The sequence below is a fragment of the Pongo abelii genome, chromosome 3, assembly GCF_028885655.2.
Source record: "Pongo abelii isolate AG06213 chromosome 3, NHGRI_mPonAbe1-v2.0_pri, whole genome shotgun sequence".
NCBI classification, from domain to species: domain Eukaryota; kingdom Metazoa; phylum Chordata; class Mammalia; order Primates; family Hominidae; genus Pongo; species Pongo abelii.
In genome coordinates this window covers 55198838-55211971 of record NC_071988.2, presented here as the reverse complement: position 1 = coordinate 55211971, position 13134 = coordinate 55198838, and the positions used below count along the sequence as shown (strand labels likewise).

At 32.4% G+C, this 13134-nt stretch overlaps 1 protein-coding gene across 50 annotated transcripts in view; it reads left to right on the top strand.

Annotated features, from left to right (window-relative positions):
- ADGRL3 (adhesion G protein-coupled receptor L3) overlaps positions 1-12804 on the top strand; it is an 858853-nt gene extending 846049 nt beyond the window's left edge. For 27 of the 50 annotated variants that reach the window (XM_063723423.1, XM_063723422.1, XM_054553940.2 and 24 more), the window contains 2 exons: positions 3209-3226; positions 5156-12804. In XM_063723423.1, coding sequence (XP_063579493.1) covers positions 3209-3226; positions 5156-5955 — 818 coding nt within the window. In that variant the 3' untranslated portion in view covers positions 5956-12804. Of the gene's footprint in view, positions 1-3208; positions 3261-5155 lie in introns of all 50 variants that reach the window. The other 23 variants (XM_063723430.1, XM_063723427.1, XM_063723429.1 and 20 more) reach the window with 2 other exon arrangements.
- Positions 12805-13134: the final 330 nt, after the last annotated feature.

Sequence of the window (13134 nt, the reverse complement as noted above, 5' to 3'; positions counted from 1 at the left end):
AAATTTCTTAAGGGATACATGTCTTTAGAATTAGAAGGCATAGAGCTCATTGAATTCTCTTTACATCATTGCTGACATTCTGTCAGCTTGTGCTTAAGTATTTCCTATAATGGGGCCCATCCCACCTCAGAATCTCATATATTCTACTGTTGAAACACTCCATTTGTTATGTATATATTTTTTTCTTCCACTAAGCTGGAATTTTCCTCTGGCCTCTAGAGCAAAGAAGAGCAAAGCATTCTTCTGTTGTCTGTGGCAATCCTTTAAATACTTGGAAACAGCTAACCTGTCTTCCTTTAGTCTTCCATTTCTGTAATGAATCAGAACCATCAATATGAGGCAGTATCTGGGTCTTTCTTCTTGGTTACTCCACCTAAAGTGTCTCTTTATATCTCAACGTCCCTATTTCATTGTAGCACTCAATGAATTGTACATTACACAATTCCTCAGATGTGCTTTGGCAGAACAATTTAGTAAACCCTATAAAGGCTTGTTTTATTTTGCTTTTTTCTTGTTTTCCTTAGGACAAGTGACAGGTAATTGTGTCATTATAAACCTATTAACATGTGCTGACATATTAGTAAATTTTGAGTGGTGTTAAATGAAGATTTTCACCCTATCTGGAAATTAAATGTATTCTACTTTGTTCACCCTACATAGAAGAGTCATAGGTATTTATTTTAAAACAAATAATAAATTTGGACCACATTTTGTTTAGCTTTTTTGCTAATTCAGATATAATTTCTAACTTCTTATGTAATGAAAAAGTAAAACTGATTAATCTGTATGTTTTTCCTAATTCAATATCTGCCTTCTTGTCTTACTTTATTTTTACTGGTATCTTAAAGTATGAGATTTTTCCAAGGATGGACTACTTCTATAAAAGCTATCAAACTGCAGTTCTCACAGTGTAAGAATTTTAAATAATACTGTATTGATACAAACTTTTATTCTTGGGATCTATGACTGGTTATTGCTACTGGGATTATCAATAAATACACAAAGGATTCTTCTGAATGGATTTGTCTTTTATTCCAGTAAATTCAATAACTTTTACTGACTTTTTTAAAAAACCAAAGTAAATAACTTCATTAATGTTTTCCAGAGTCAGAAGTTGAATTGTACACTATTTAATGTTTTGATATTTTTTAAGATGTTAAGAAACTATGGTAGTGCTTAAAATAATTCTTTTTTACCACTGACCAAAAATAAATCTTGGTGATTGTCATATTGCTACTAATCTTATGCTTTCAGATGAATGCACTTATATTCTTACTGGCAAGGTGAAATCTTACATGAAATATAGGTGGCTCGGTATGTACTGGAGTGGTTTATGTTGAATTACCACTTGGTTCTATTCTGTGGGTCCTCTGGTTCAGTTGCACCAGTGCTATCCAAGCATAGAAGAATTCTGATTTAAAGTATCTATTCTTGGTTGTAACACCATTTATTTAAAATATGTAAAGATGTGTTTATTGTGTTACTGAGGCATACAGAAATTAGGAATGAAGATGAATAATATACTTTGATTACACTGAATTTGGAGTCTATCTGGAAATATTTTAAATTTCATGCAGAGTACTTCTGGACCATTATCTTCTTGTCAGTATTAGGAATTTAATTTTTGTAAAGATAAATCAGATTATACAAAAACCTGTCAACAAAACATAATTTAGAGAGGAAGTCATGATTTTACTAAAATAATTTACATTTTAAAGTAATTTAATTCTATTCTAAAACTTTAAAGAGACATGGTCCTAGAACAGAATATAGTGAAGAATATATTATAGTTGTTAAGAATACAAGATCATTTTAGAATGTATATAAATAGATTTTCTGTGATAGTTTTCAAAGCCTAAGGCAGATGTGAAGTGAAGGAGATTGCAGCAGACAGAATTGGAAGAAGTCTGGAAGACTTTTTTCTGATCCCTGTTCTGCCATATTAGCAGGGCGGTGTTAGATAGAGGGGCTGTAGTCTCCTCTTCTCTGAAAAGTGGGAATTGAATTTCAATGATCTCTCATGTGCTTTCCAGTTCTAAAATGCTTTCATTTAAGGAATGAGCCATAATGAGCCTGCAAGCATTTACATCTCTCGATATACTGGCTTGGCCCTTCCTTTCAAATTCTTATTTTAAAGTTCTTTTGAAACTTTAAAAGAGATTTCCTCTGCATTTTGAAATGTTGTTGATCTTTCTGCTGAGAAGCAAATCAACCTTTAAAGAACCAAAACTGTCTCTTTAAACTGTCATTAAATTATAGTAAGATAGAACCCTTTGAAATGTTCTGGCCCAGTGAATTTGCTGGTTTTTATTTTATGATACTTTACTCTTTTTGTAGACAAAATCAGCAAGAACAACTCTGTTAACCTGGCTAAAATAAGAGGTTTTTTTCCTTAAAAAATAATTTTGATAGGATTGTTTTTTAAAGGATCAACTCTCAAAATGTTTGATGGCATACAATTGTGCAACAATCCAGAAGAAAACCTAATATTGTTGGTTGCGTTTTTCCCCTCTCACATTTTCTGTATTCATAATAATAAATACATTTAACCGTTTTTTCCTCCATAGTTATACAACCTTTGAATATGAGCTCCAAAAATGACAATATTGATCAGTTTTTATTTAAAACTGATAAAAAAATTCATACATGTATAATAGAGAAAGAACTTTTGTGCAGGAAAAGAGAAGATACATAAGGCGGGAAAAAATGAACACAATTATAAAAGTCTTCAATTCTGGTTTCTCTCTGTATAAAAGCTTCAGATTTTATTTATACTTTTACTGAAAAAATTTAAAATTAAATAACATTCTTTGAAGCAGGTATACTCTAACATACACACACATATGTGACATTGAAATATATTGGTGAAAATAGTCATGATCTGCCCTCAAATTTTTACTCTCCTTGGTTTATGTGATAATCTTAAGTATGTATTTGTTTGAAATTTACAAATGGTGGAAACTCTTATTAAAGACTCATTATATTAGCATGTGTTAAGGGGGATTTCTTATTTTCTGACTAACATTTCAGTATTTTTAATTATGGTAAATCATGTAACCCAGACTCATGAATTTTGGGGCAGTGGAAATTATTTCCTTTGACTCTTTTTTCTGCATATCATCAATTTGCTTTTTACTCATGTTTCTTCTACTGTCGCTGTAAGCTTACTTGTTGTTTTTTCTTTCCTTTTCTTCATGCTGTCGTTTAGAGCCCTACAGAGAGACAAGTATGGGAGTAAAGCTAAACATTGCATATCAAATGTAATTTTTTTTAGTTCACTTTTATTGCATCACATATAGATGATGTAGTTATTAAAAACAGTTCATCTCACAATTTAAAAACTAAAAAGCCTATGAATCGACTTATATAAATATATGTTAATAGAGATTAGACGCTTTTGTTGTCTGATTCTTTTATTGTCACATAATCAACATAGTTGTTAAGTTTCATGTAATGTTTGTGTGAGTTAAATTGTTTTTAAATTAAGCATTTATTTTTGCTAAGTAATTCATAAACTTTTAATTTTTATTAGTACATTCCATCATAAAAATGTGTCACGTGCAACATATCCACTTTATTTTACTATGGCTGTTTTCAGCCCGTACCTAATGCATTGACAAACCGAAATAATAAACACGTGTTTCAATGCATCAGCCATCCAACCATAGCCATCAAGCATACCATAGCAGCTTCTGCAAAAGCTATCGCCCATCACATACGGCCCTTTAAGAAGCATTTACTTTTATTTTTTCCTAACATTGTGGATTTGTCTATGAGATACAAAATGAAAATAAATCGCTTCACCCTATGTCTGTGATGGCTGCCTATTAATACAATGTATGCGTTGCTGCGTTTGAAAACTGTCTTACCTGAAGACGCAGTATGCATCAGGAGTCCAAATAAAAATTGGCATATTTGAAACACATAATTTGAACCAGTAATGAACTAGCTGAGTTTTGATAAATAATCGCATCACAGATATAGAATGAATGCTATATTTTCACAAGTTAGCAATACATTAAGAAGTTTAATAGAATTCTCCAATTAGTATTTCTGTAAATAAACACGCTTTCTTATTTACCAATATTGATTAAATGTGTTTTTTCATTTTGTGGTTGCATTTGAAGTGATTTATGAAACTATTATAGATTCTTGTATTTCTGTTCATTCAATGGAATGCAAAAACCTTGAAGAAATATGTGGTCAGATTTATTTCACTGCAGCTGTTTCTTACCAGAATAAAATGTTTATCCTCTTTTAAACCCAAACTTTAACATGCACACAAATCCATCACTCATTATATAATGGTAACATTAATACTGACACAATGTTTTTAGGCACCAGATACCTGTGTCTTTACACATTCTTTTGTAGTATTACCTAATGACCCTAAAAAAAATCTCTGATGGGATAGTATACAATAACAGCCAAAATGCTTAGAGCAGAAAAAAAAATTAGAAAGTAAATCCAAATACTTTTGTTTCGAAAATTCCTAGGTGTAAATTCTTTTGATGTGCCATTTATCTGACTAAACATTATTTCACGACCTCATCATTCTGAGAAATTTAACATAATCCTTTTGTGGTTTTGTATGAAGGGATTATTTTTAATCTTACAAAATTAAATATCAATTTATTAGACACTGCTTGTTGCTTTTACTTTTGACCAGTATATTCAAAGTACCACACATGAATTATGTTAATATTATACCTATTTTGATGCCAAGACAATTGGTAAAATTAAAGGTAATAAATTATTTAACTGACTTTGATGTGTATAAATTGAAAGCTGTGAATGACTACACCAAAATTTTATGTTATTTTGTCCAAGTTATAACCAAATATACTTCAAATAATGTCAGCCAATGTTTGTGTGGCAATTGCAAATTGATAATTTATAGGTTTTTAAAAATTCTTTTAAAGATCTACTTTAAATATGATTTTCCCATTTATATGGTTTCAGTCACTGGTCCAATTATACACATATATAGAATTAATAGTATTTTCTGTTTCCTTTCAAACATTTTATACTTAAGTAAATGCTAGCAATTTATACATATTTCATAGTCGATGAATGTTTTTGCTTCTGTGTTTGTGTGTGTGTGTTCTATGGCTTGTTGGATATAAATGTCATAGTATCTTGTAATCTTTTTCAGAGGGGCTTCTGAACAATGCCAGGGATACAAGTGTCATGGATACTCTACCACTGAATGGTAACCATGGCAATAGTTACAGCATTGCCAGCGGCGAATACCTGAGCAACTGTGTGCAAATCATAGACCGTGGCTATAACCATAACGAGACCGCCCTAGAGAAAAAGATTCTGAAGGAACTCACTTCCAACTATATCCCTTCTTACCTGAACAACCATGAGCGCTCCAGTGAACAGAACAGGAATCTGATGAACAAGCTGGTGAATAACCTTGGCAGTGGAAGGGAAGATGATGCCATTGTCCTGGATGATGCCACCTCGTTTAACCACGAGGAGAGTTTGGGCCTGGAACTCATTCATGAGGAATCTGATGCTCCTTTGCTGCCCCCAAGAGTATACTCCACCGAGAACCACCAGCCACTCTATTATACCAGAAGGCGGATCCCCCAAGACCACAGTGAGAGCTTTTTCCCTTTGCTAACCAATGAGCACACAGAAGATCTCCAGTCACCCCATAGAGACTCTCTCTATACCAGCATGCCGACACTGGCTGGTGTGGCCGCCACAGAGAGTGTTACCACCAGCACCCAGACCGAACCTCCACCGGCCAAATGTGGTGATGCCGAAGATGTTTACTACAAAAGCATGCCAAACCTAGGCTCCAGAAACCACGTCCATCAGCTGCATACTTACTACCAGCTAGGTCGCGGCAGCAGTGATGGATTTATAGTTCCTCCAAACAAAGATGGGACCCCTCCCGAGGGAAGTTCAAGAGGACCTGCTCATTTGGTCACTAGTCTATAGAAGATGACACGGAAATTGAAACCAACAAAACTGCTAACACCTTGTTGACCGTTCTGAGTTGATATAAGCAGTGGTAATAATGTGTGTACTCCTAAATCTTTATGCTGTCCTCAAAAGACAAATACAAACTCTCAGACTTTTTTTTTTAATGGGATTTTTAGGTCAGCCCAGGGGAGAAAGATAACTGCTAAAATTCCCCTGTACCCCATCCTTTCTTGTCCTTTCCCCTTCAGATGGAGACTTCATTATGTTAATGAACAAGATATGAAGAAAATGGCACTCATTGTGGCCTTGTTGAGTTATGTTGTGTATGTTTTAACATCTCTGATGCTCTGTTACTAAAATTACAAGGACCTGCTTTTTAAAAGGCCAGAACAATTGTCTGAAATTAGTAACAATGCTGCATCTAGATTGGAGTGCTGCACAAACAAACATAAGAGCAAAGCAAAACTGTATCACATAGGGTTTTTGGTCACTCACAACCTGAATTCACCACAGCTGCAATAGCTGTGGAAAACAAAATAAAACAACAAAATTAATAATGAAATGGAGGGGAATTCTAGAATTATATGCTAAATGCATATTTTATGATTTGCTGTATTAACTGATGATAAAACTAATGGCAGAAAAAAAAGTTGAACGATTTCTATGTAATGTACAGATACTAGCATTGCACATATAGTCTGCTTTCTGTTCCTCCAGAATTTGAGTCCTGTTAATGTAGTAGAAAAAAAAAAAGAAATTTTCTTTTTCTTTTGTGCTGGTCTTGCAAGTTTGTCTACCAGTAAGAGAGCAAAGTTTCCTTCCTTTCTTCTCTTTCTTCATTTTCTTTTTTTCTTCTTTGCCTTTTTTTCCTTTAAAATTTCGCCTGGCAAAAAATAAATAAATGGAACTATCACTTTATAAGAATCATTTTCTAGTAATGCAAACAAATTATTTTTTACAAAAAAAATAAAATAAATAAAATTAGACTTCCTTCCCTCACTATATATCTTTATGCAGTCAGAATATTTCAACAGTGTTTTTTGCAAATTAGAGAAGGACAAACATTTATGTTTACAGGGCACGTCTGTTGTAATGCAAAGCTTATTTGGCAAGCAGTTCATCACCAGGACACTAGCTATGATTCTAGAAGTCAAAAGGTGTCTATAGAACTAGTGGGGCTTCTGCATGTGAGAAACGGTTTTCCATAGGCATTAAAGTGCTGAATGCTCAGTCTGATCCCCAAGTGGGCACCTGCACTACCACTTTTTAGAGGAAATTCACTCCCTCATAAGAATTGGAAGGTCAAATTATTTTGAAGTGATTTTTTTTTAAAAAGTCTTCTGTTTATTAAAAGGAAAATTTATTTATTTGACAGGATTTTGAGTAATGTAGGAATACAAAAGGTAAATTAGCAGCACATATAATTTTTTTTTAAATTTATGATCCATTTTGTATGGTCTCAAAGTTGGATGACCTCATTACTAATATTTGTTGTAAAAGTGAAACTTGTTTGCCAACCAATAAACAACTGATTGAGATTTAGAAGATATTGTATTGATGTATGTACTATATGATTAATTAGTCTTTTTTATTTTTCTCGCCTTTCTTTCCTTCTGTTTTCAATACATAAACTTTGCTAATCCTCTGCGGCCCAAATGAGCCATGCAAAAGAAATCAATCTGCCTAGATGAATAAGCTAAGCACAAAATCATACAGGTTTGCAGACAAAGTAAACCAGAAAACTGGAATGGGCATGTTTATTTTGGCTGAAATCAGATGCATAACTTAATTTTGAGCAGGTTAACATATATGTTACTATTTGCTTATCTATAAACCAGCTGCAGTCACTATGCTTACCTTTAAGACCAGATTCGATCAGAGATATAAATATCAAATTTGGGGGCTGGGTGAGTCATATTTTTTCCTCCTTTGTACATTCCATTTTGATGTTAGAAATTCAAATTCCCTCAATTTGCTAAAAGCTGCAAAGAGAATATTCATTTTATAAAGATATAATAAGACTTTTATTGTGTTTTTTTCTTATTCTATATATGAGGGAAATAGGAAAAGATAAAGAAGTTCTTTCAAAGAAACTTTCTAGATCTCTCATTACTGCAGATCCTTTACAGCAGTGTCCAAGTACAGATCCCCTGCTAGGGCAAAGCTAAAAGGAATCTGCCAAATTATAATTTCTCCTGTAGTTTGTTTTATCTCGGGGTTTCCTTTTTCAAAAATCTAAACACTATCCATCTGTAAATGACTATCGTAAATCAAGTTTAGAGAATGGCCAATAATCTGTATATAGTTTATAAATACATGACAAAAAAATTTCTGCTGAGCCAGAGTGCATCATAACCTTCACATCACCTCAAAATATTTTATGTGCCATTCTTTTTTAGTCAATTGGCATGAATATTTTTTAAGTCTACAGATTTTATGTTGGAGGAGAATCACAAGCGTTAATGGTAATTAGGTTTTCTCACACCACACTATGGCAATATTAGCACATCCAAGGCTTTTAACCCACCTGATACATAGAATACATTTGGCAATGAAAGAATCCTTTTTAGATGTGTTTATGGTAACTTCAGAAACACAAATGTGGTCTGTGGATTATGAGCACTTATGCTTGTTTTGTCAAACAGTAATCTACATGAAAGCAACTCTGTCAGTAAGAAGCTGGTTTCACAGAAAAATGGGGAAACTACCTCAATTCAGCTTGCTGATTTTCTGACATTGCTACCTCGCTGCCCATTATTTTTGTGTTTCTATACGGAAATTTGAAGCAGGTAGCCTCTCAAGCTCTACATAGGCCAAATTGAAGAAAGATCACTTGAATACACAAACTGGTGCAGAAGAACATTCAGCATATAAAGTTACTACCAAGCTCTTGCATCAAGAAAAAAGAGTGAGATTTTTTAACTCTATACATCATAAATGGCATGCTTTCAGAGAGACTTAAGATCCCAAAGATTATAACAGAGAGAAATTTCCCCTGCAAGTGTTATGTAACCGTAATAAAAAAAATGGATAAAGGAGCTAATTTTACATACATTTCAATAGAAATTTGCATATATCTAACATATTCATTTTGTCCTGTTTACACTAGCAAGGGTTGAATTCCTGAACTTGAATCTTTTTCTTCATATACGTTTTCTTATAGAGCTATTGATGAATTAATTAATGATTTTTAAATTTTTCTTTTTTCTACCACCTTTTGTGACTCAATTTTTTTAAGATCCTGAGATGTTTATGACTTGCTTATCTGTATATTTTTATGTGTTCATCTGAATTTCCAGTAAGAAGTAAATTTCCATCAAAGAGATAGACTATACAGCTATAATACAGCTTATTTAGCCAGCTAGAAGTAAAACTTATGCCACCAAAACAAACAAATGATTACTTCCTTGTCAAATAATATTTTTGTAACATTTTTAAACTTGGTTGTTTTTCCTCTTTGAAATCTAGTTCACATCATACTTTATCAGGGACACTAGCTAATGGACCTCATGTTTAGTTAATTCTGAAACTGATGGATTGTTGCACAGCCTCTGTTCCTAATTGATAAATATTTGCGGCAAAGTCCAAATTTTGTGAAGGAGAAATTGGTTGGAATTAAATTTTATGGGCATCCCTTCTTGTTTCCACTATATTATAATTAAAAAACACACTGAAGTTGAATAATAAATTATTGTGCTAAAATAATTGTAATAACAAAAAATGAACTGACAGAACAATTATCTTGAAGTAACAATAATCAGGAAAATATATTAATAAAAAGCACGTAAGGGAAATATCCTTAACTTCCTGTAAAAAAATTCACATTGACTCTAAATTAAGATGTAGTTTATCATCTGTATTTTAAAATATCCATCATAACTAAAAATGTTGACATATTAAGGAAAGGATCTTTAAGATCTAGGTTTAAGATTCTTATTAATATTAACTTAATTGGTATGACAAAACTTTTCATAATAGATATAAGCATATAAGGGAATTAGTAACATTTATAAAGGACCCACATATTTAATTTTGGGCAATGTCTTCAGCTTCCCTGGACCCCCAACACATGTTGAGATGTTATTGACTAGCTTACTTTTTTTAAGGAATGACATTAAAAATTTCGACAGACTTTCTACATTACTGTAAAGATCAAAAGGGAGAGGAAAAATAGGTTATGAGTTTTCTAAAGATCAACTCCAGACTAATCTCTATCATCCCCTAATAATGAAAAAACAATTAGTTTTTAGAAGTTACCTGTCAGTACTGTACCGAAGTGCTACTGCTTGGATTTTTTTGTTGTTGTTTTAAACAGATGGGGTCTTGCTCTGTCACAAAGACTGAAGGACAGTGGCACAATCCCAGCTCACTGCAGCCTCAGACTCTTGGGCTCAAGTGATCCTACTGTCTCAGCCTCCTGAGTAGCCATGATCACAGGTTTGAGCCACAGCACTTGGCCTGTGATGTATTGCAGAGGGAAAAAAAACCGACACTGCAGAACTATAACGCATGTCAGTTCAGATTTAGAGAGTGTAAAAAACAAAAACCCAAAGTCCAACTATTTAGTTTTGAGCAAATTTGAAGATATTGGCATGAATATCCTTTCTTCTCTAAGAAAATTTTTGAGATAACAATATATATGAAGTTCCCAGTATATTGTAGACCAAGGTGTTAAAATTTAATTAGTTCACTTTTAGTAATTCATAATTTTAACTTACCACATAAGCAATTAATATGCATTTCTAAGTAATGTTTTCAATATAGCTTGTGTTAGATTTCTGCACATCATTAAATTATGAAGATGGAGGCACAAAAGCAAAGCAGCAACGTTGCACAATAGCTTATGGAAGCATTTTTGTGCAAATGGATTTTACATAAGAAGCTTTTTTGAGCTCATAAAATACATTCATTGGATCCCAACATTAAATTTAATTTTGTAATCAGCAAATATGTTCTTTATAACATCTTAAAAATATTAAACAACTAAATTTTCATTTGTAGGCTAGCAGAACTTAAATGTGTTGGTAGTTGCTTCTTTCCTGATTAGGCCATAAGAAGAAACTTTCCTATTTACTAATTAACACTGATTACACTCTGTTTGGTTAAAAAGGGAAACTTTCACCTGTACACATACTCACACACTCTGATTCCATTTATTTACAGCCTGCAGAAGAAATAGCTTGTTTACGATATTTAAAACTTTGTGATTTCTGCAATAAAACAGGTAGTTAATATAGTTTTGCATAATCTCATCGAAAGATATTGCTATTCCTTCTTTATTTAAAAAAAAAATTTAAAAGTCAGCACTTCTTTCACGTCTAGCACCTGTAAGTTACTATTCAAATGTCTTGATTTCGGCTAAGTTTTGATGTTTCTTTTTCTCTTAATAGTATGTCAAAAACATTGTTCTCATTTGATAATTTGTGTCCCGTTAGAATATTTCAAAGGTAAATGCAAACTAAGTTTTGAGAAGGCTTGTGAAAGAACTTTGATTTATGTGAAGAAATCAAGAAAGACTATACATGAACAAATCTCTATGGGGATAAACAAGTCTCTTCAACCACAATATGAACAACGGAAGAGCAGAAACCAAACAAGTTAGCAAACTTATGGTAAGGTGACAGGACCTAAACTAGAGTTACAGAGAAACGTTTTCCAGGAAAGAATAATAAAGTCATTTGTAGTAATAAAAATCTTATACACTACACCAAATGTTACAGATGTATTCCAAAAAGTAAAATTGGAGTTTCCTATATTCTGATTTCATTCTGCTAATTCCACGGGAAACATTAAATACTTTAAACACTCTTGAGATATTTCTTATCTAGCTATACCTTGTCTCAAGGAAACATCAATATTTTATAAATGTTTCTTAAATATAAGTATTTTGTCTCAATTCATCTTCACTCTCTCATTTGCTGACTCTATTGAACACCAACAGAGTTAATGCTTTTAGTAGCTTTGTACCTTTTAGAGTTCTATTATGAATCTTTCTAATACATATGAAATTAATATTATATTAGAATTATGTACATTGTACAAAATAATTCATAACCAAGCAATATTCATACTATAGAATAATTTATTATTATATATATGAATATTACATTGAGACTGAACAAATAACCACTCTGCTCCAAATATTACTCTCAAGTTCTCTGCCTTTAATTATTGTAGTCAATTCATAAAATTCTACATACAGTTGTACATGGTGGGTTATCAAAGTACTCCATAATCCAAATGCATCTAAAAGTATTCCAAATGCACTTTTCATTCTAGAATACTAAAGGAAAGCGTTTGAAAGAAGAGGAAAGTAAAGCAGACTTCTAACTATTTAATTTAAACATTGCCATTCAGATTGAATAATTTTTAAATGATGATGCTCCACTTTTTGATCTACAGATGAGCTTACAAAAGATTTACAATTAGTCCAAAATCAGAAGATTTTAAATCTTAAAGGAGTTAAGTTTGTCTCAATGATCCAAGACTACAAAATTTCTTGCTACATTGGCAAGGAAATATGTTTAAAACCGAGACCTAAAATAGCTTTTTAAAATTTAAAAATTCCTCTGTTTCTTCTGAATGTAAAACAGGCAAAATGATCCTGACTTCAAAATGAAATATATTGATTGTTATCAAAAGATGTTTGACAAAGTTAAGTCAGTATCTTCAATGCTTTAACAGTAGGTAGAGGTCTTTGGGGTTGGAACTCAGGATACAGTGACTAGGACAGAGTGTATTCTTAGGCTAATCAGTGCCTAGTCCTCTGGAGTATTTTTTAATGCCCTGAATTTCAAGTTGTCAAACTGGTTTACATATTGAATGACATTTTGAATCAATAAAAATGAGAAAAAAACATTTAAATTTGGGTTTCATGTCTCATTTGAGAATAAAGATTTTCTTCATCACCCTAAGTAATAAAAGCTGATATGTCTTGAAACAACTATAGACAATCAGAATGTGTTCATTTATAAAGTATCACTTGTTTGTATATTTTAATGCTGACCTTTGCCTGTGAACTAGAAAATCAAGATTTGTAGAGTCAGGTTGATTTGCCTTCATTTGATTCCTGCGAATGCATTGGAAGTGAATGGATAACTTCATACTGTTTTCCCCCTTGCCAAGCATTAAATCTAATTCAAAATCTGTCTTTCTAAAAAACAATAGTTTATTTTTAAAACTAACAACTAATTG